This window comes from Scyliorhinus canicula, chromosome 14 (assembly GCF_902713615.1).
Source record: "Scyliorhinus canicula chromosome 14, sScyCan1.1, whole genome shotgun sequence".
Taxonomy (NCBI): Eukaryota; Metazoa; Chordata; class Chondrichthyes; order Carcharhiniformes; family Scyliorhinidae; genus Scyliorhinus; species Scyliorhinus canicula.
Genome location: NC_052159.1, coordinates 41,311,199 through 41,333,696, shown reverse-complemented (window position 1 = coordinate 41,333,696; position 22,498 = coordinate 41,311,199). Strand labels below are relative to the sequence as shown.

At 44.9% G+C, this 22,498-nt stretch overlaps 1 protein-coding gene across 4 annotated transcripts in view; it reads right to left on the bottom strand.

The window, feature by feature from the left end:
* Positions 1–965: 965 nt before the first annotated feature.
* The window catches only part of stard13b (StAR-related lipid transfer (START) domain containing 13b), a 636,160-nt gene continuing 614,627 nt past the window's right edge, over positions 966–22,498 (bottom strand). For all 4 annotated transcript variants that reach the window (XM_038817804.1, XM_038817806.1, XM_038817805.1 and 1 more), the window contains 4 exons: positions 21,441–21,662; positions 16,239–16,456; positions 13,372–13,548; positions 966–2,546 (listed from right to left, as the gene is read on the bottom strand). In XM_038817804.1, the coding sequence (XP_038673732.1) occupies positions 2,429–2,546; positions 13,372–13,548; positions 16,239–16,456; positions 21,441–21,662 (735 nt within the window). In that variant the 3' untranslated portion in view covers positions 966–2,428. The remainder of the gene's footprint in view (positions 2,547–13,371; positions 13,549–16,238; positions 16,457–21,440; positions 21,663–22,498) is intronic.

The window sequence follows — 22,498 nt, the reverse complement described above, 5'->3', positions numbered from 1 at the left end:
GACAATATCTATCCCCAAAGTGGATAGTCAGGTCATTTATTTCATTGCTGTTTGTGGCCTCTTGCTGTGTGTAAATTGCTCGTCACATTTCCTACATTATAGCAGCAACTACAATTCAAAAGTGTTATTGATTGGAAAGCACTTTGGGATGTCTCGAGGTGAGGTTGTGAAACATGCCATATCAATGCAGTCTTGTTTATGTTCATCTTGAAGTTTCTGCCCTTCAGTCTCTTTAGTTTTTGCCCTTTTCTTCTTTCAGAAGGTAGCGGTGAGTAATATGATAGGAACAGGAGCCACTGCTGGCTGACTGTAATTGGGTAGTTGTTGCAAGAAAGATACGACCAATGATCCATTTCCCAGCTCCTCTCCGAATCATTTGTCTTTTCCCTCTCCTCCATATCACACTTTCATTTTTAAATTTATTTTAGAGTATCCAATTATTTGTTTCCAATTAAGGGGCAATTTAGCATGGCCAATCCACCTAGCTTGCACATTTTTGGGTTGTGGGGGTGAAACCCACGCATACACAGGGAGAATGTGCAAACTCCACATGGACAGTGACCCAGAGCTGGGATCGAACCTGGGAGCTCGGCGCCGTGCTAACCCACTGCGCCACCGTGCTGCCCTGCACTGACTTCTTTTAAATGAAATGAAAAATCGCTTATTGTCACGAGTAGGCTTCAATGAAGTTACTGTGAAAAGCCCCTAGTCGCCACATTCCGGCACCTGTCCGGGGAGGCTGGTACGGGCTACCCAACGCCTTTATCACCCCTCACCCTCCCTCTACTCCTTTTCAGTGTTCTCATCTTGTTATCCAGCTGATGTTAGATTTATCAAAATATGAAACTTATAATTTGCACACAGCATTTATGTCTCATGTACAGTAAAGAATTGTGCATAAAAGCTCAGGTAACATTTGTGTAACACCGAGAAAATCGACCATGTGAACATTGGCAATAGAGAAATTCTTACTTACACGATGTATTCTTTATTAGTGCATTTTATAATGAGGAAATAAACCTTTTGTACAAGAAATAATGAAAATTTTAACCACAAATATTTTAAATGTATCAGAATTTCACACTAAATATTAGATAAACATATTTACAGACAACAAAAATCCAACAAATAAGAGGTAAAAATATGAGGTATAAATAGTTACATCCTTAAATAAACTTCCTGGTCATACTGAATCCCAATCAGAGGCATAATACTATGTTGAAAATATGGTCCAAGTATAACCATTTGACTCATGCACATAAAGTGACTATACTCATCAAGGATATAACTGGCGACTAAGTATGTGGCACTGACGTACTTTTTCACTATTGTTTACAAGTAATTGCAACTCTTGCGTTGCATATGAAAATAATACTGTGAAAATTATAATGTGCTTTAAACATGCCCGCCCAGTATAATAGTTGAGTACAATGAAGACTGTATTATCTGCAGAAAAGTCCTAATAAGTTTCCAGTAAAAATTCCTGTTTTTTGCTAATTTTGAGCAATAAATTACTGAAATGCATAATTACTTTTTAAATACATATTTGCATGTTGGCAGGAGGGAGGGAGGGCCAAAGACTTGGTGAGACAATCTGCTCTATCTATACATGCACATTATTTTTAGCTCTGTTGATTTTCTTAACTATTTCCATTACGGGTATAGCCAAGCTACAACTGTGTCAAAGCAAATCTGACCTCAACAAAAGGTCATTGTAAAATTGGCTGTGCAAACACCCAGCTCACAATAGCAAAATAGACCTAAATTTCTGTGGCAAGATTTGGGATCCAAGAGCCAGGAATATCAGCCAGGCATTACAGCTGAATGTCAAAGGCTTAAAATATAGATACAGAATATATATATATATATATTTATATGTCTTTATTATCTACACATATATATATAAAAAAAAAAAGAATGCAGATGCTTCTCAGAAGCATTTATTCCTTGGACTGTGCAAAGCACAGGTTAAAATTCTCTGTAGATTAATGGATCGCAATTTTTGTATATGTGGCCCAGCATAATTACTGGACTTGAGGCTTGGAGTTCACCGAGTATACGTGGATAAATTAAACATAACAAATGTTGAAACAGTGACTTTCTGAACAGCTCTAGATGCATGATCTAATGCAAGTTGTTCCAGCAATGGACACGGGAATTGCTGAAAGATTGAATCAGGGCACACAGGAAGGGATCACAATATTATCAAAGCTGTAGATGATGCTAGTCAGCACCACTGTATCTGCAACCTAGAGGAACACATTAGTGTGGTCAGGCCTTGGCAGAGATATCACCCAATACAAGAATTTCCTTTGTTAGCAAACAAGCTATTCACCATTGCTTTGAATCATTTGCCAGTTTATATTTCTGCCTCGAGGAATCAACTTCCCATTCCTTGTATAAATGCACCCCTTCCAAGCTCTTAGCTTTAGATTTTGGTTTCAGGACCCTCTGCGTTTATAGGTTGAAATGAATTTCTGATTCTCCCAGCATCCGCAGCACAGAGGTACCCAAAGGCTTTGTTGTACCATTCTGGAGTACGAGCCCTGAAGACAGGAACACAAAAATTTGGATATTAGTGTGATGCATTCCCACAGACTCAGACAAACACCTGCAAATATCTGAGAATAAAACAGTGTCAGTCTGCAGTTACTTTCTGAATTAACAACATCCACACCCAGCCATGTTGATAGACCACAAATAACTAATACAGATTCCATACCAGTATACCACCATTAGCTTAAGAGAAATCAAAACTTTAATTTTCTGAAAAAGATTTGCACCTTTTAAAAAAAAAAGAAAACAATAGTATCTGTGCTGTTTAATATGACACCGAATAAAGAAAATGCTGAAAATGCACAAATCCGTCGGTACATAATAAAGAACATCGGGGTATATTTTACCACTAAGCTCTAAAGACCTGACCTATTTTCTTCAACAATTGCTGATTCTTTAGCTCTACGTTTCCAGAAATCTCAGTTTCTAGTTGACTTATTTGATAATAGATGGTTGACAGTTCCAAAGCAGTAATTCAATTGTGCAGTACAACGACATCATTTAAAAAAAAAATAATTTGAGATTTTTGAAAAATGTATAACAGAACAATAATAATAACAATAATAAACACCCCCCGGCACCCATAACAATGCATATAACGAATCCCCCCACCCCCCCAAACCCAATAAACAACAAAATAAATTAATAAATTAAATTAACATAAACAATGCCCCCCTGAAGCCCTGTGCCACCCCAGGAACCCGCCATCAATGTTCCCTGGGACAAACCGGTGGTTCCCCCGCAGCGGGGCCTCCACCGAGCCCCCCACTTCCCCCCTGTGTCACCTCCACTGCCCCCAAATCTTGAGGGTAGCCGCCACCACCGGGCTCGTAGTGTACCTCGTTGGAGGAAGCGGCAACGGCGCCGTTACCAGTGCCTTCAGGCTCGTGCCTCCACAGGACGCCATCTCCATCCGTTTTCATGCTGCCCCCTCCTCATCCATTACCCACTTGCGTACCATCGAGACATTAGCCGCCCAATAGTACCCAGAGAGGTTGGGCAGCGCCAGTCCCCCTCTATCCCTGCCCCGCTCCAAAAAGACCCTCCTCACCCTCTGAGTCCCGTGCGCCCAAACAAATCCCATGATGCTGCTGTTCACCCTCCTAAAAAAGGCCCTCGGAATGAAAATGGAGGCGGCACTGAAACAAAAACAAAAACCTCGGGAGCACCGTCATTTTAACGGACTGTACTCTACACGCCAATGACAGCATGTCCCACCTTTTAAACTCCTCCTCCATCTGCTCCACCAACCTAGTAAAATTAAGCTTATGCAGAGTCCCCCAACTCCTAGCCACCTGAACTCCCAGGTACCTAAAACTCCTCACTGCCCTCTTTAGCGGGAGCCTACCAATCCCCTCCTCCTGATCTCCCGGGTGTACAACAAACAGCTCACTCTTGCCCAGGTTCAACTTATAGCCCGAGAAACTCCCAAACTCAGCAAGAATCTCCATCACCTCCTGCATTCCCCCCACCGGGTCTGCTACATACAGCAGCAAGTCATCTGCATAAAGCGACACTCGGTGCTCCTCCCCACCCCGCACCAGACCCCTCCACCTCCCCGACTCCCTGAGTGCCATGGCCAGAGGCTCAATTGCCAGCACAAAAAGCAAGGGGGACAGGGGGCACCGCTGCCTCGTCCCACGGTAGAGCCTGAAGTACTCGGACCTCCTCCCATTTGTCGCTACACTCGCCATCGGGGCCTCGTACAGCAATCTCAACAATCTCTCTAACACCTCCCACAAGTAGCCCCACCTCAACCCTATCGAAGGCCTTCTCCGCATCCAATGCCACCACAATCTCCGCCTCTCCTTCTGCCGCCAGGGATCATTATCACATTTAGCTTCCTTCGCACGTTAGTGTTCAGCTGCCTCCCCTTCACAAAACCCGTCTGATCCTCATGTATCACCCCTGGCACACAGTCCTCTATTCTAGTGGCCAAGATCTTTGCCAGCAACTTGGCATCCACATTCAGCAGTGAAATTGACCTATATGATTCACACTGCAAGGGGTCCTTATCTCGCTTCAGGATCAGGGAAATCAGCGCCCGTGACATCGTCGGGGGCAAAACTCCCCCCTCCCATGCCTCGTTAAAAGTCCAAAGCAACAGGGGGCCCAACAGGTCCGCGTATTTTTTATAAAATTCAACCGGGAACCCATCCGGTCCCGGCGCCTTCCCCGACTGCATGTGGCCAATCCCTCTAACCAGCTCCTCCAACTCGATCGGCGCCCCCAGTCCCTCCACCTGCTCCTCCTGCACCCTTGGAAATCGCAGCCTGTTCAAAAAGCTCTCCATTCCCCACCACCGGCAGCTCCGATCGGTACAGTTCCCTGTAGAAGTCCCTAAAGACCCCATTGACCTCTGCCTCCTGCCGCACCACATTCCCACCTCTATCCTTCACTCCACCAATCTCCCTAGCCGCGTCCCGCTTACGAAGCTGATGCGCCAGCATCCTGCTCGCCTTCTCTCCATATTCATAGACCGCTCCCTGCGCCTTCCTCCACTGTGTCTCCGCCTTTCTGGTGGTCAATAAATCAAACTTGGCCTGCAGGCTACGCCGCTCCCCCAGCAGTCCCTCCTCCGGGGCCTCCGCATACCTCCCATCTACACTCAGCAGCTCCCCCACCAGTCTCTCCCTCCTCTCCCCCCTCTCCCAATGGGCTCGGATGGAGATCAGATCCCCCCTAATCACTGCTTTCAGAGCCTCCCACACCATCCCCACCCGGACCTCCCCAGTATCATTGGCCTCCAGGTACCTCTCAATACATCCCCGGACCCTCCTGCACACCTTCTCATCAGCCAACAACCCCACGTTCAGACGCCAAAGCGGGCGCTGGTCCTGCACCTCCCCCATCTCCAGATCCACCCAATGCGGAGCATGGTCCGAAATTGCTATAGCCAAATATTCGGCATCCTCCACCCTCAGGACCAGCCCCCTACTCAGGACAAAAAAATAAATGCGGGAATAAACCCTGTGCACGTGGGAGAAAAAAAAAGAATACTCCCGAGCCCTCGGCCTCCCAAACATCCAGGGATCCAGCCCTCCCATCTGGTCCATAAACCCCCTCAACACCTTGGCCGCCGCCGGCCTCCTGCCTGGCCTAGAACTAGAATGATCCAGTGGGGGATCCAGCACCATATTGAAGTCCCCCCCCATGATCAGGCCCCCCCGCCCCCAGGTCAGGAATGCGGCCCAACATACGCCTCATGAAACCAGCATCATCCCAATTTGGGGCATACACATTTACCAACACCACCCTCTCCCCCTGCAGCTTACCGCTCACCATCACATATCTGCCGCCACTATCAGCCACCACCTCAGACGCCTCAAATGCCACCCTCTTCCCCACCCCCCGGTTCTTCGCGTCGAGCCCTGAATGGAAAACTTGCCCCACCCACCCCTTCCTCAGACGAACCTGGTCCGCCACCTTCAGGTGAGTCGCCTGGAGCATGGCCACATCCGCCTTCAGCCCCTTCAGATGCGAAAACACCCAGGCCTGCTTCACCGGCCCATTCAACCCCCGCACGTTCCACGTGATCAGCCGGATCAGGGGGCACCCCACCCCCCTCCCCGTCGACTAGCCATAGCCCATCGACTGCTCACCCCTGGCCAGCACCCCCCACTCGGCCAGTTTCCCACAGCGATAGAACCTCACCCCGACCCCCCCCCCCCGACCCGCACCAGCTCCTCCCTGGCCAATCCAGCAGCAACCCGGTATCCCCCCCCAGGCTAGGACCCCTCCTAGCCGTGACGCTCCCTCCATAGTACGCCCGTGAGCCAGCTGACTTCTGCTGACCCCGGCAGCTCCCACCCTAACTTCGACCCCTCCCGATATGGGGTCACCCCTCCCCCCCTGCAGCAGCTCCTTGGCACCGCTCCAGCGCGAGAAAACTAAACTGATATCCACGCCCCTCGCCTCCAACTCCATCCCCCTCGTCCTGCAGCGCGGGAAACCAGAGGAAAGCCCGCGCTTTCCCACTGCCCCACCCCACCCCCTCAACGCAGCTCCCAAATAGCAGTCCCAACCCATCCACCACCCCCGTACAAACAAAAACAGAACAACCACAGACCCCAACACCCCCCTTAAAACACAAAGCCATAACCAACATCATCCGAAAGCGGGAAAAAAAACAAAACAGAATAGCCAGCAACAGCATAAACAGTGATACAAAAAAACACCCCACAGTCCCCAATCCCTAGTTTGAGTCCAACGTTTCAGCCTGCACAAAGGCCTACGCTTCCTCCGGGGACTCAAAATAGTGATGCTGGTCCTTGTAGGTGACCCACAAGCGCGCAGGCGGCAGCATGGCGAATTTCACCTGCCTGCTGTGGAGCACCGCTTTCGTCCGGTTAAACCCGGCCCTCCGCTTGGCCACCTCCGCACTCCAGTCCTGGTAGATACACACTACCGAATTCTCCCACTTGCTGCTCCTCACCTTCTTGGCCCATCGCAGCACACACTCCCGGTCACTGAACCGATGGAACCGCACCAGCACCGCCCGCGGGGGTTCATTCGCCTTAGGCCTCCTGGCCAGTACTCTGTGGGCCCCCTCCAGCTCCAGGGGCAGATGAAAAGATCCTGCCCCCACCAACGAGTTCAGCATCACGGCCTCATAAGCCGGCAGGTCCGACTCTTCCAGCCCCTCTGCGAGGCCCAGGATCCGCAAGTTCTTCCTCCTTGACCGAAACTCCATCTCCTCAAAGCGATCCTGCCACTTTTTGTGGAGCGCCTCATGCATCTCCACCTTCCCCACGAGGGCCGACGACTCATCCTCGCGCTCAGAGGCCTGCTGCTGCAACTCAAGAATCGCTGCACCCTGGGTTGTCTGGGTCTCCAGCAGCTTACTTGTCGTAACCTTCAGAGGGTCCAGCAACTCCACTTTCATCTCCGTAAAGTAGCGCAGAAGGGCCGCCTGCTGCTCCTCCGCCCACTGCCCCCACTCCTCGGGGGCTCCACCGGCCGCCATTTTGTCCACCGTTCCCCGCTTTTCTCGGGGAGCTGCTGCCGCTTTTTTCCTCGGCCCACTCCGGGTCCGCACCATAAATCCCGGGGGGTATTGCTCCAGACCCCTTTACACACCGAGAATCGTCGAATCAGCACCGTTTGGGGCCCTTAAAAGAGCCCACAAGTCCTATAGAAGCGGGAGCTGCCGAACGTGCGGCTTAGCTCCGCATTGCCGCCACCGGAAGTCCGTACAACTACATCATTAATCAGTTGAGCGGTTTATACATATCGGCAGAATTTCAAAACTGAATTAGTGCTTCGAAACTCACTACCCAATATCTTTCTTTGCATTGTATTTTATGAAATTTCTTAGCCTGATGTAATGAACAACCTCAGCAGGTTTGTGATGGTGATGAGATCTCATATATAAGACACACATATACATCACACTTTTTATTTTCTTTATTATAGTGTCAGTTGGGGCAGCACGGTGGCACAGTGGTTAGCACTGCTGCCTATGGCGCTGAGGACCCGGGTTCGAATCCCGGCCCTGGGTTACTGTCTGTGTGGAGTTTGCACATTCTCCCAGTGTCTGCGTGGGTTTCGCCCCCACAACCCAAAGATGTGCAGGCTAGGTGGATTGGCCACGCTAAATTGCCCCTTAATTGGAAAATAAAAAAAATAAAAAAATAAAAATTATAGTGTCAGTTATGGTTCAGTTGGTTGCACTCTCACCTCTGACTGAGAAGATTGTGGATTCAAGTCGCACCTAGGTTAACATACAAGTACTGTACTGAAGAAATGCCGCACTGCTCTGGGTACATCTTTCAAAGTCTCTTAAGTGGATGTAAAAGATCTCGGGGCACTAATTTGAATAAGAGCCTCTTTGGGCCACAGGGTACCTGATTAGAAGGCCCATAAATATTTTTTCCAATATATTTTAAACTTTAAAAGAAGATATACTGTTGACGAGAAGGCAAGTATGTCTTTCCCACACCACTTGTCACAGACCCAGTCTAACATCTATGTCCTTTAGGACTGGGTCAGTAGTGGTGCTACCGAGCCACTCTTGGGTGAATGACATTGAAGTTCCCCACCCAAAGTACATTCTGTGTCCTTGACATCCTCAGTGCTTCCTCCATGTGGTGTTCAACATGGAGGAGAACTGGCATCAGCTGAGAGATGGGTGGGACGGGGTGGTGTGTTATGTGGCAATCAATAGGAAGGTTCCTTGCCCATATTTGATCTGAGACTTCATGGGGTCCAGGGTCAATATTGAGGATTCCCAGAGCAACTCTCTCCCAACTGTATAACCACTGTGCCACCACCTCTGCTGAGTGGATTCTTCTGGTGGAATGGGACATACCCAGGGATTCCGATGACACCATTGTTTCTTTTCGCAATAACTTAAATGTGGCCCTCTGTTCTTGAAAATGCCACGAGTGGGAACAGTTTCTCCCCATCAACCACTCCATGGTTTTGAATACCTACGTCAAATCACCTCACAACCTTCTCCAAGAAAAAAAAGTCCCGACTTCTCCAAATCATCTAATTACTGAGGTTCCTCATCCCCGGAGCCATTCTCATGAATCTTTAAAAAAAAAAAATTTAAGAGTACCCAATTCATTTTTTCCAGTTAAGGGCAATTTAGCAAGGCCAATCTACCTATCCTGCACATCTTTGGGTTGTGGGGGCGAAACCCATGCAAACACTGGGAGAATGTGCAAACTCCACACAGACAGCTACCCAGAGCCGAAATCGAACCTGGAACCTTGGCGCCGTGAGGGAACAATGTTAACCACTGCGCCACCGTGCTGCCTCTTGTGAATCTTTTCTGCACTCTTATGCCTATTCACCTTCCTGAAACTCAGCACCCAGAGTTGGATGTGATACTCCAATTAAGGCCAAAGCCAGTGATCTATACAAGTTCAACATAACTTCCTTGTTCTTGCACTCAATGCCCCTATTAATAAAGCCTAGGAGACTGAATGCTTGGTTACATGTTCTCTCAAACTCTCCCTTCACTCTCAATTACTTGTGCACATATGCATCCAGATCCCTCTGATCCTGCAACCCTTTTAGAATTGTACCCTTTGTTATTACATTGTCCGAGTACAACTGCAAACTTCTTGGCCAACGGTGGAACATTTAGAGAAATAGTGCCATAAGAATTAGGATGGTTATGGAAAAGGACAAAGAATAATTAACTGGGGGAAAGCCAACTACTATGGCTCAAGTCTATTGTGCGGCACTCTATCAAATACCATTTGATAGTCCATGTGCACAATATCAGCAGCTTTACCCATACCAACCCTCTGCTACCTCATCAAAAAACTCTAGCAAGTTAGTTAAATATGTTTGCTCTTGGGCAAAATGCAGGTAAATAAGGAAAGCCAACACAGATGTTAAGTATCTATCAATGTTGTCTTGAATTATTGTTTCTGGAAGCTTCACCTCCAGAGTTCAAACTAACTGGCCTGTTGTTGCTGGGTTGCATTCCATCTGGTCCTGGTGCCTTATCAGCTTTAAGTACAGACAGCCTATCAAATATCACCTCCTCGTCAATTTTAAACCCTTGAGGCGTTGCTTGGTAAAGACAGATGCAACCTCGGCTGTGCTCTCGGCTTTCATGTGTAATTCCCCTTTTTGGTTCCTAATCAGCCCCACTCTTTTTACTTATTTGCTTATGGAAGACTTTTGGATTCCTCTTTTACATTATGGCTGCTAGTCTCTTTACATGCTCTCTTTGTTTCTCATTTGCTTTTTCGCTTTTCTTCTGATCCTTTTATTCAGCCTGCTTCATGGTTGTATTGTCCACCTGACATCGGTGTGTTTTCTTCTTCTTAATCTTTACCTCTTTTGTGATCCAGGGACTCTGGATTTGTTTATCCTGCTTTTCCCCTTTCATTGAAATATACTTCATCTGTGCCTGAACCTTCTCATCTCTAAAGACAGTCCATTGTTCAGATACCATTTTGCTCCAATTATCTGTGCCAGATCCATTCTCACCCCATAGAAGTTGGCTTTCTCCCAGTTAATAATTATTTGGCCTTTTCCATAACCAACCTAATTCTTATGACACATGATCACTATTCCTCTAAATGTTCCACCAATGACACTGGATATACTTGGCTCATCCCATTCTTGGAACTGATCTAGCAGTGCCTCCTTTTTTGATGGACGGGAAGCATATTATAGTAGAACATTTTCATGAACTACACTCTAGAACCCTTTGCTTTACTATCCACGTCTATATTTAAGTAATTAAAGCCCCCCATTATAACTACTCATTAATTCTTGCACCTTCTGTGATTTCCTTGCAATTGACTCGTCTGGGACAGGGACATACTCCCTCTCCAGCACTGCAATTTTCTCCTTAATCAATACCGACAACCCTTCCCCTTTCCTATCTTTTCTCTCAGAGAATATCTAATACTCAGGCTCGCCCTTCTTTTAGCCAGGTCTTTGATAGTTACAACATATTTTCGCATGCCAATCTGTACCTGCAACTCAATCTTATTTACCATATGCATTCACATACATGCACAGTAGTCCTAAATTAGATTTTTACTACTTTCTCCCGCACTCTAAATCCACCTAATGACTTACAAAGAGTATGCTCCTATGAAACTACTTGCTTCTCTAGCACTGCCTAGCATTCTAACTTTACTCACATTATTCCTCTTTCTCCTTCTATATGCAGGTATCCATCTCCCTGCCAATGTAACTTAAACCCTTCCTAACCACTCCAGTGACGCCATGAGGACATTGTCAACCGTGTTGAGGTGCAATCCAACCTTTTTGAAGAAGAGCCTTTTGCCTCAGCAGTGCTTCCAATGCCCCAAGAACCTGATTCCCTCCCTCCTGTATCATAGAACATAGAACAGTACAGCACAGAACAGGCCCTTCGGCCCTCGATGTTGTGCCGAGCAATGATCACCCTACTCAAACCCACGTATCCACCCTATACCCGTAACCCAACAACCCCCCCTTAACCTTACTTATTAGGGCACTACGGGCAATTTAGCATGGCCAATCCACCTAACCCGCACATCTTTGGACTGTGGGAGGAAACCGGAACACCCGGAGGAAACCCACGCACACATGGGGAGGACGTGCAGACTCCGCACAGACAGTGACCCAGCCGGGAATTGAACCTGGGACCCTGGAGCTGTGAAGCATTTATGCTAACCACCTTGCTACTGTGCTGCCCAAATTAGGGTTAGGCCCTTGTTATTTCTCCATTTCTATTCTCACTAGTGCGTGATCCTGGGAGTAATCCAGAGATTATCTTTTCAAACCTCCTCCCTAGCTTCTGAAAATCTGACTTTAGGACCTCGATGCCTCCCTCCCTATGTTGTCAGAAGCAATATGTACCACAACTTCTGGCTCATTCACTTTTCCCTAAAATTATTCTGCATTCTTTCTATGAAGTCCTTTACTGTGGCACGAGGGAGGCAACATACCATGCAGGACTCAATGATGGTTGCAGAAATAACTGTCCTGCTGACTATGGAATCTCCATAACAATCACATTTCTCTATTTTGCTGTTCCTACCTGCCCAGTCACTTGGCCATCGGTGCCATGGTCTGAACAGCACTCCTTTAGGGTATTGTCAGTCCCAGCAGTCCAAAATGGAGTAGCTGTTTGAGAGTGGCACAATCCTGAAGACACCTGCATTTCCCATATCTTAACTATTCTGAACTCTCATTGCCTGTGGGTGACGACCTCCTGGAATGCATGATCCAGGAAACACTCATCCTCCTTGATATTGCTGGAGACACTTCTTACACACGTGCTCACCAAGCAATCAGAAATAAAGGTCATAGAATAAGAACTTGCAGACAAAAATACTTTGCTTGACTTTTTCCCAATAGCAAAGCCTCGGGAGACTTGGTAGTAGAGGGCTTTTCAGAGGAAAATGAAGCTTTTTGTCCTGCATCATCAGAATAAACACACTAATGCTAAATTTAGACTACAGGAGAAAAGGGATACTCCTTGGTTGGCAAGCTGTCACTGATTGCTTCCAGGTGATTCAATAAAGACGCAAGGCTTGAACAAATTACTCTAGAAAGGCAGTATTGAACAACAGGTTCAGAAAACAAGTTTCATAATGCTACAATGCAGTGGTGAGACAAGTGGTATTTTTCACGGTTAAGATACTGCCGCCAATGCAAAAAGATGCCTGCTTACCACACAATTTCAATGAAGTTGTAATGCCAGATATGGAGGCCATACATGCCACTGATTGGCTGATCAAATCAAATAACATGATCCTCCATCTGTTTGTAATAGCCAGAATACAGATCATAGCTAGTGTTTGTAAAACCCCAAGCAAAACATTGACTGTTAGACAAAATTCTATGATTGGGCAGTACTTGCTGAACAATCTTGAGTGAGCTAACAGGTACACTAACTAATTTAAGATAATTAGTTGAGCTTTTAACACGAGTCATTCTACACTTGCTAGAAGCAACCTTCATACACAGAGATCTGTTCTCAACAGAAGAAAATGTACAAGCCTTACCACTGAATGACTTGAAAGCATGAGGAGCCTATTGTTCCCCACCACTTTCTCCATGCCAATGCCTCAGCTAATTAGCTTCCAACCAATCAGCACCCTTTTTCTCCTTTCGTATAAACTGTAATGATTGTTGAAATTTGGTATTTGTCCTGGTAAGAGCAAGATGCAAAACTTGGCAACCAGGTCTTTCTTTTCAGCAGGATTCAAATACTTAATTTTAATCTTTTTCTGCCAAAGAGATTGGGGCTCTAAGAACAAAGGTGTCCTCCAAGACTTCATACCTTTTGTTTCTAGAAGCAGATTTTAAAATTTAAAAAACTGATTAATAGTACAATAACTCATTTACCTCAGATCAGCTCTGCTGATGTGGGTCATTCGGGATTTCCCAGAGCCACATGGCTCAATCAGACACTGACTGTCAATGAGCATGGCTCGGACTCCACCCACCAAAGGTGCATCATCGTGTTCTATGGAAATGGCCGCTAGTGCACATGTTCCCTTTGGTAAATCGGTCCTCCAGGTTCTGAAAAAGACAGGCAGCAGTTATTTTATCTCAAGTTTACAAGAGAAAAGTGGAAACAGAATATTCATAGCAGTGTCCAATAGGCACAGAACTTCATGAGCATCACTGAAGCTCATGGTGATGTCAGAGGAACACATTTAATCAATTAAGTAAACTTGAACTAAGTGAACACAAAACTCAAGATGACCAATTATTTTAATTTTGGTTTCAATCAATATTCAATGGAATTATCTATTAATAACACAATGGTTTGTCAGGTAGTTGGGATAGATTTTGGTACATTTCATGCACCAATACAGAAACAAACCAATTCTCTTGTAGATTGCCGATGTGAATGATGAGTGATAGTGATATTCATGGTAATACAGGTATTCTATATTATTAGATGACTTGCATTTAGGGAACCTGGGTCACATTTTCTGCCAAATATACTGAACCTTGTTGAAAGCATAGCCCATACTTACAAATTGACACTGGTTGTCTGATCAGCTGAGAATTTTCAAGGTGTTGGATTAATTGGTTTATAATTCCCTGGTTTCTCTCTCACCTTTCTTAAATAGCAGAGTAGCACATGCAATTTTCCAAATTAAAGGAGCATAATTAGGATATTATAATGAATACAGATTCAGGCATCTGCAATGTTCTCTCCTTCTTTCCTTAAAACCCTGTGAAAATCATCTGGATTCTGGGAAATTGTCACTTTATTGTGCCATCATTTTCTTCATGACTCTGTACCCTAGGAAGTATGTATTGGCTTGAATTAGATCTACCAGAATATCTGGACTCCAAGGGTTACATTAAGAGGACAGACTAAGATTGCTTGCAATTTTGAAGATTAAGTGGTGATTTGTTCAAGTTTTCAAGGTGTTAAGGGAGGGAGAAAGTAGAGAACCAGGGAGCATAGTCTAAAAATTAGGAAACACTTCTATAAATAAAGGGTGATGACATCTATATATGTATCTACTTTTTAGTTTGCCAAAATTTATTTTTCTTCATCTTCTTCACACCAACTTGCACTAGGCACTAAAACACTGGACCTTTTTTAAAAAACCAATGCCTGAAGCTAACATGAACCACGTAGTGGCAGGGAAAAAACATCAACTTCTTCCTCCATCACATAATTCTCACTCAACAAGTTCCGAACTTTTACACTCCATTTACAATGCACTTTGCTGTTACCCTTCTAGTTGAGTCACACCCAAGTTACAAGTGCTCACTAAACATCCTATTCCAATAATTAGTCTTTGTTCAGGCAATCACTTACAGCACACAGTTAAATGCCATTGACAAGCAGTTTATTTAGTTTAACGATTTGAATTTAACTTAGAACTTTAAACTAAATTTAAGGTCTGATCACTCATCTTTTACCAGAGAATTTCCACCCTCACCAATTTCCCAACTTTTACACACTTTCCATGACCACCATCTTTGAAGGTGGCGGGCAGCACAGTGGCACAGTGGGTTAGCCCTGCTGCCTCATGGCACCAAGGTCCCAGGTTCGATCCTGGCTCTGGGTCACTGCCCGTGTGGAGTTTGCACATTCTCCCCATGTTTACGTGGATTTCGCCCCCACAACCCAAAGATGTGCACGGTAGGTGGATTGGCCAAACTAAATTGCCCCTTAATTGGAAAAAATTAATTGGGTACTCCAAATTTATATATTTTTTTAATCTTTGAAGGTGGCAACACAAGTGGACAAGGTAGTCAAGAAAGCATACGGAATGCTCACCTTCATTGGATGGGGCATGAGTATAAAAACTGGCAAGTCATGCTACAGCTGTATAAAACCTTGGTAAGGCCACACTTGGAATATTGCGCACAATTCTGGTCGCCAACTACCAAAAGGATGTGGAGGCTTTGGAGAGGGTGCAGAGGATATTTACCAGTTGCCTGGTCTGGAGGATGGTAGCCATGCGGAGAGGCTGAATAGACTCTGACTGTTTTCATTACAAAGATGGAGGTTGAGGGGTGACCTGATAGAGGTCTACAAGATTATGATGGGCTTGGACAGACTGGGTGGGCAGGTACTCTTTCCCAGGATGTAGGGGCCAGCCACCAGGGGGCATAGGTTTAAGGTCCATGGGGCAAAGTTTAGAGGAGATGTGCGAGGCAGGTTTTTATTCCAGGGTGGTGAGTGCCTGGAATGCATTGTCAGGGGAGTTTGTGGAAGCAGCTACATTAACGGCGTTCAAAAGGCATCTTGATAAACACATGGATAGAATGGGTATAGAGGGATACGGCACAAGGAAATGCTGAGGGTTTTGGCAAAGGGGTTATCATGACCAGTACAGGCTTGGAGGGCCGAAGGACCTTTTCCTGTGCTGTATTCTACTCATGTCATTCTCAAACACTATTTGTCTGATGTATTCCATAAAATTCCCCACAGTGCAGAAGGAGGCCATTCGACCTATTGAGTCTGCACCGACCCTCTGCCAGTGCACCCTACCTAGGCCACTCCCCCACCCTACTCCTGTATCTCCATTTAAAAAGCACATCTTTGGACACTGAGGGGCAATTTAGCATGCCAATCCACCTAACCTGCACATCTTTGGGAGGAAACCCACACAGATACAGGGAGAATGTGCAAACTCCATATAGACAGCCATCCAAGGCTCATATTCCTGGTGCTGTGAGGCAGCAGTGCTCATCACTGCGTCACCCTTATGGTGTATTCTACATTTACAACTCACCTCAATGTGACAAAGTCCCTGCTGGGGTGAGGAGCCATGCTGTTCAAGACATATTGGAAAATTTCAGTCTGCTTATCCAGTGATTCTATGATTTTCCACTGGAGTAGGTCATCGTCCCACAGGTGGCGCTCTCTTAGTACTCTATTTAGAACAACAGAAGGCGGTGCCTCTACTTCAACGGACACCTTCCACAGTCGAAGAGGGTGACCATCACCAACCTACAAAAAAAGCAATGGCTTTCATTCATCATTAGAAACATGACATGGAAGCAGCAGGATACATCATTTATGAAGAGGAGTGGAAGGGTTCATAATCTGCAAGTATCAGGTGTTAATTGTGGATTTGTGGTTCGCACTCCCCCTTTAGTCAAAAGGTTGCGTTCACACCCCATTCCAGAGGCTGGAGCACAAAATCTAGTCTGACGTACAGTACCGAAGAGGGTTGCAGTGTTAGGGGTGCCAACTTTCAGTCGAGGCAAAGATCCATGGCACTTTTTGAAGAGTGTGGGGAGTTCTCCTGATGCCCAGCTCATGTTAATCCCTCAGCAGGTACCATTAAAACATATTATCTGGTCATATTGCAACTAGAGATGTAGGTAGAGGAGAAACAATAGCTATATTGTTTTTCAAAAATCATTCACACAGCAGGCTTTTCGAAGGAGGGAAAGTATGTTAGCCTGGACTGAACATTGGTTAATGGGCAGAACGGAGTGTAGAAATTGGTTTGTCAGGCTGTAATTAAGGAGATGGTTCAGGGCTTGGGCTCTAGTTAATTACATGCTATATAAATGATTTTAAAAATATATATTTTTAGTAAGCTTTTGTCATTTTATACAAAAACACAACAGTCAACTAGATGTAGTCTGCACAACACCCCCCAAGTGACCATTTCCTTGAAATACGGTTGCCATCCCCAGTAGAACCCTTCAATTGACCCAGTCACGGTGTATTTGACTTTCTTGAGGTGTAAAAACTCCATTAAGTCAACATGCCACACCGAGGCACTAGGTGGCATCACCCACCTCCAGCTCAACAAGACACATCTTTGAGCAACGAGCGAGGCAAAGACATCTGTCCTGCACCCGTCCACAGCTCCGGCAAGCCCAAAACCCCAAATATAGCCACTAAAGGACATGGCTCCAACTCTGTTCAGGATGGCCGACATGGTGCTGGAAAAAAAAAAGAGACCCCCAAAAACCCACAATCTTGGGGCAGGATCAGAACATGTAGGTGTGATTAGCGGGCCACCTCAAACAGCATTCATACCTATCCTCAAAGCCCGCAAAGAAACAACACATTCTAGCTTTCGTAAGATGCGCCCTAAACAATAATCAGGCTCAGCTTCGCATATGATAACGAAGGGCCTCATTCCACACTACCTCCAATAGGCCCAGCTCGTCCTCCATTTTGCTTTCACCCCTTCCGCCGAGATTAGATGTTCCCCCAATATGGTCTTCACAGCGAGAGGATTTGAGTATAGGAGTAGGGATGTAACTGCATAGATCATAGAATTTACAGTGCAGTGCATAGGGCATTGGTGAGGCCACATCTACATATTATGTGTAGTTTTGGTGCCCTTTAGGAGGAAGGATGTTCCTGCTATGGAGGGAGTGCAGCAAAGGTTTACCAGGCTGCTTCCTGGACTGGCAGGGGAGACAAAGCAGGTGAAACAAATGAGTTTAGGATTATATTCATTGGAGTTTAGAAGAGAGAGAGGGGATCTCATAGAAACTTATAAAATTCTAACAGGATTCAACAGAGTAGATTCAGAAAGAATGTTCCAGAACTAGGGGTCACAGTTTGAGGATGAGGGGTAAACCTTTTAGGACTGAGGCAAGGAGAAATTTTGTCACCCAGAGAGTGGTGAATCTGTGGAATTCACGACCACAAAAAGTAGTTGAGGCCAAAACAGTGTGCGATTTCAAGAAGGAGTTCGAAATAGCGTTTGGAGCTAAAGGAATCAAGGGATATTTGGGGAGGGGGAAATCAGGATATTGAGCTTGATGATGAGTTACGATCAGAATGAATGGTGGGGCAGGCACGAAAAAGGCTGAATGGCCTACTCCTGCTTCTACTTTCAATGTATGTTTCTATGTAGAGTCCGTCCATATATGCTGGACGTATTACCCTCTTCCAACCTTGAACAGGAACTTATTCTCCCCAGCAAGGATGATGGCGGAGCCACCCCCAAGTGTCGGAGACATCAGTCAAACAAACTTCTGTACCCGGAGGCACTGAAACGCACCCCCCCCCCCCCCCCCCCCGGTCGCATCCAACTTTGCTGGCTTGAACAAGTGGTTCACACAATTGGAACCAGCCTTGACATTAACCCATCTTGAAATGCTGACTGAGTTGCCTCCATATTTTTAAAGTGGAGACAACAACCGGGTTTGAAGAGTACTTTGCCGGAGCAAATGGCAGAGACGCCATCAGCAGTGCCCCCAAGCTGGACCCTCTACACGACCCAGACTCCATTCGCACTCAGGTAGACCCTGGGTCTCCACACTCCCCCAAAATTTTCTCCGCGTTGGCAGCAGAGTAATAAAATATCAGATTTGGCAGCACAAGATCCCTCCGACTGTCTATCCCTCTGCAGGAAAGCCCTCGGAATCCTCGGGGTTTTCCTCGCCCAGATGAAGTCTGACACAAGCCGCTCAACCGCCTGAAAAAATGACTTGGGTATAAATACCAGAGAACACTGAAATAGGAACAGGAACCTCGGCAAGACGTTAGTCTTGATTGACTGAACCCGGCCCGCCGAGAACAATCTAAGGCTGTCCCCAACGTTGCAGGTCAACCTCGACCCTACTTGCTGGGCTGGTATAATTCAATTTACAGAGCCGTCCATATCTCAAGCCACCTGGACCCCCAAATACAGAAAGCTAGTCTCAGCCAGAGGGAAAAGGATCAATGACACAGATGATAGAACTGTTGAATGTAATGTATCCAACTTTGCTGATAAAGCAGAAAGGAGGATGCAAAGAGGCCGTAAAAGGTACATAAAGAAGCATGTTTATATTGTATTTTCAATATAGCAATGAAGAATTGTGAAGTTATATACTTTTGGTAGGAAAAGTAGAATGCAGAATTTTTTTAATTTTTTTTTTTTAAATGGTGAGACAGGGAAATATTGATAATCAGAGGGACCTGGGTGCACTTGGACACAAATCACAAAGTTAACATGCAGTTGCAGCAAGTGATTAGGAAGGCAAATACAATGTTAGCATTCATTACAGAGGCACTGGAGCACAAGAGTAAAGACAACTAATCCCTGGCGTCAGAGGAAAAATCAAATAGACTAGGCATATAATTCCTTGGAATTTAGAAAATTGGGCAAAGATATTATTTGAACAGAATATTCTTAAGCGGATTGACAGGATGGATGCCAGAAGGAAGTGTATAACCAGAGGGTCACACTCAGAGGAAGGGTTGTCTATTTGGAACAGAGATAAAGAGACATTTCTTCATTCAAAGGTTGGTGAATCTTTGGAAGTTTGTAATCAGAGAACTGCGAAAGCTCAAGTACATTCAAGACAGAGGTCAATATATTTTTGATGTGGAGATGCCTCAAAGGAAGAAGGAGCAGTGCTCCGAAAGCTAGTGATCTGAAACAAACCTGTTGGACTTGAACCTGATGTTGTAAGACGTCTTAATATATTTTTGGATATTAAAGGAGTCTCGGGATAAGTGAAAGGTGGTGATGTTGAGGTACAAGATCAGCGTTTGAGTCAATGATTGAATAGGTTTGAAGGGCCAAAAGGCCACTGTTTCTTATCAGATTGCTGTTCATGGGAATCATTTGGTTACTGCATTTCATACATCATGACAATTCAAAAGTAATTCAGTAGCTTATAAACGGTTTAAGATTGTGTAGCTATATAAATGCAAGTGCTTTCAAGAGAAAATATTAATCATGGTTTCACCATGAATCTGTCAGCAATATTTGTATTGATTCTGTATCTCAACAAAACATAAAATCAAAAAACAAGAACACCTCACTAGTGGTGAAATAAAAACAGAAAATGGTCAAAATACATGAAAGATAAGTGGACTTCTGTGAAAAGAAAACACATTGTGACATTTGCACCACTGAAGGGAACACACCCAAACATTATGCCAGTCCTTTCCTTTTACAGATGCTAATTGATCTGTTGTATATTTCCAGTAATTTCTATTCCTCTTTTTGATAAAAAGTTGACAATGATTAATATGTTTTAGGATGTCAGGAGGAAGCTCTCGAGACAGAATTTCTTAATTGTTATTTCAAAATATATACAAGATCTGAACTTGGTTGTCATGCAATATAAATAGAAGACTGCTCACTCGGGCAGTAAACAACGGCAATTTCAAGCAAAATGAACAATTGACGACCGAGCACTGGTCAATTGAAAGTATAACAGAATGTCTGCATTCCACCAGAATTAGTAAGAAACCATTCTGCCTCTTAGTTTCGAAGAAGGGTTTGCATGCAAACCATTGCTTTCTGTTCTCTACATAAATACTGACTTACTGTTTGTTTCCAACGTTTTCTGTATTGGCTTATCTTCATTAGTTAGGTTTTTTTGGGTGTAAATGGGCAGATCGTAGTTGAAAACTATTTGTACAGCATCTCTAAATTTTCTAAGTTACTATGCTGCTATCGTGTTAGATATCCATTGATTGATGTTCAGGGCAGGCTTGCAGGCCTTTTTATTTGGCTGTTATGGGATGCTCAAGAACAATACAGCTTTGTTGCAGCCTTCTCTTCTCAACAGAAGTGGCTTCTTCCACTTCACACCACTCCTTGCTTGGATTGCCCGACAGAAATGGAGTCTCCGGCGGAGAATCATTGGACTGGACAGTGGAGTCCACATATTACCAGTCTATTAAGTGACAATTTGTTCTGTGCTGTACAATTCTAATTCTAATTCTAATTTGATTTACGCCACCAAAGCATTATTTGGGCATTTTTGCATTTTGTTTTGTTGCGGAAAATTTCATATGCAAATTCTTTGATGAAATGTTATTCCAATTGGCAGTGCAAAATAGAATCATGTGCACAAAATAAGACAATAACCTACGATGAATAGTTAGATACATTTTAAACTAGTTTTGCATTGTTTAGTATTTAAGTAATATTGCCCCAAAGGAGTAGATGGTGTGTTTTTTTTCCCCAATCATCAAAATATTAAAATGTTACGCAAGTACTTATGTAAAAATGTACCTTTTTGTAAGAAAGTTCAGTGTTATCAGGGCAGGGACATGATACCCAGCCCTTAAATTTCTCCCTGGCTTCTTTCTGGAGATTCTGGATCAGGTTCTGCAGGTAAGTTTGATAATTTGCCCCCTCATCTTCCAGTTGCTTTCCAAGTTCCTCCAGTGTCAGTGGATGGGCATCAGATTCAATGTAAGAATTCCGGGACTGCATCATCATATCTTGAGGGATCTGTTTGAAGCAGATTGATGATTGGGTTAAGCTGCAAGTCACAGACAATGTTCTTGTGTATCCATCAGGATGTCATAATGGCTTCACTCCAACAGTCCAGCACATTACCATGATCCAGCGGTGCCCCTAGTCTCTAAAAGTAGTTCCAGTTTTCAACTTTTAGGTAACTTAAAAGAAAACAAATAATGCGCTCTCTCACATTTAAATCAGTCTTGCAACTGGTGTTGTAAGACTTCTTACTCTGCCCACTCCAGTCCAACAGCAGCATCTCTACATCACATTTAAATCTGTAACCTTTAGTAATAAAATACATTAATTGGCTATGTCACAGCAGCTTCCTTGTTTCTCAAGGATTATTTACTCCTCTTAATAGGGTGGCACAGTAGCACAGTGGTTAGCATGGTTGCTTCACAGGACCAGGGTCCCAGGTTCAATTCCCAGCTTGGGTCACTGTCTGCACGTTCTCCCCGTATCTGCGTGCGTTTCCTCCCACAAGTCCGGAAGACCTACTGTTAGGTAATTTGGACATTCTGAATTCTCCCTCAGTGTACCTGAACAGGCGTCGGAGTGTGGCAACAAGGGGATTTCACAGTAACTTCATTGCAATTTTAATGTAAGCTGATTTGTGACTAATAATAATAATAATAATAAAATATATTGTCTGCAAACTTAACCCAAGTAAGCTAAATTATTGATAAACCAAGTGAACAAAGGGCTGGATTTTCCTGCACAAGTCAGGATTCTGACTCAGAATTAAATAAAGCTCCTGAGCTGAACTTGCCGGCAGCAAGGCAGACTCAGCAATCTTCTGAGAGGCAGTCTCTTAATTGGCTCCT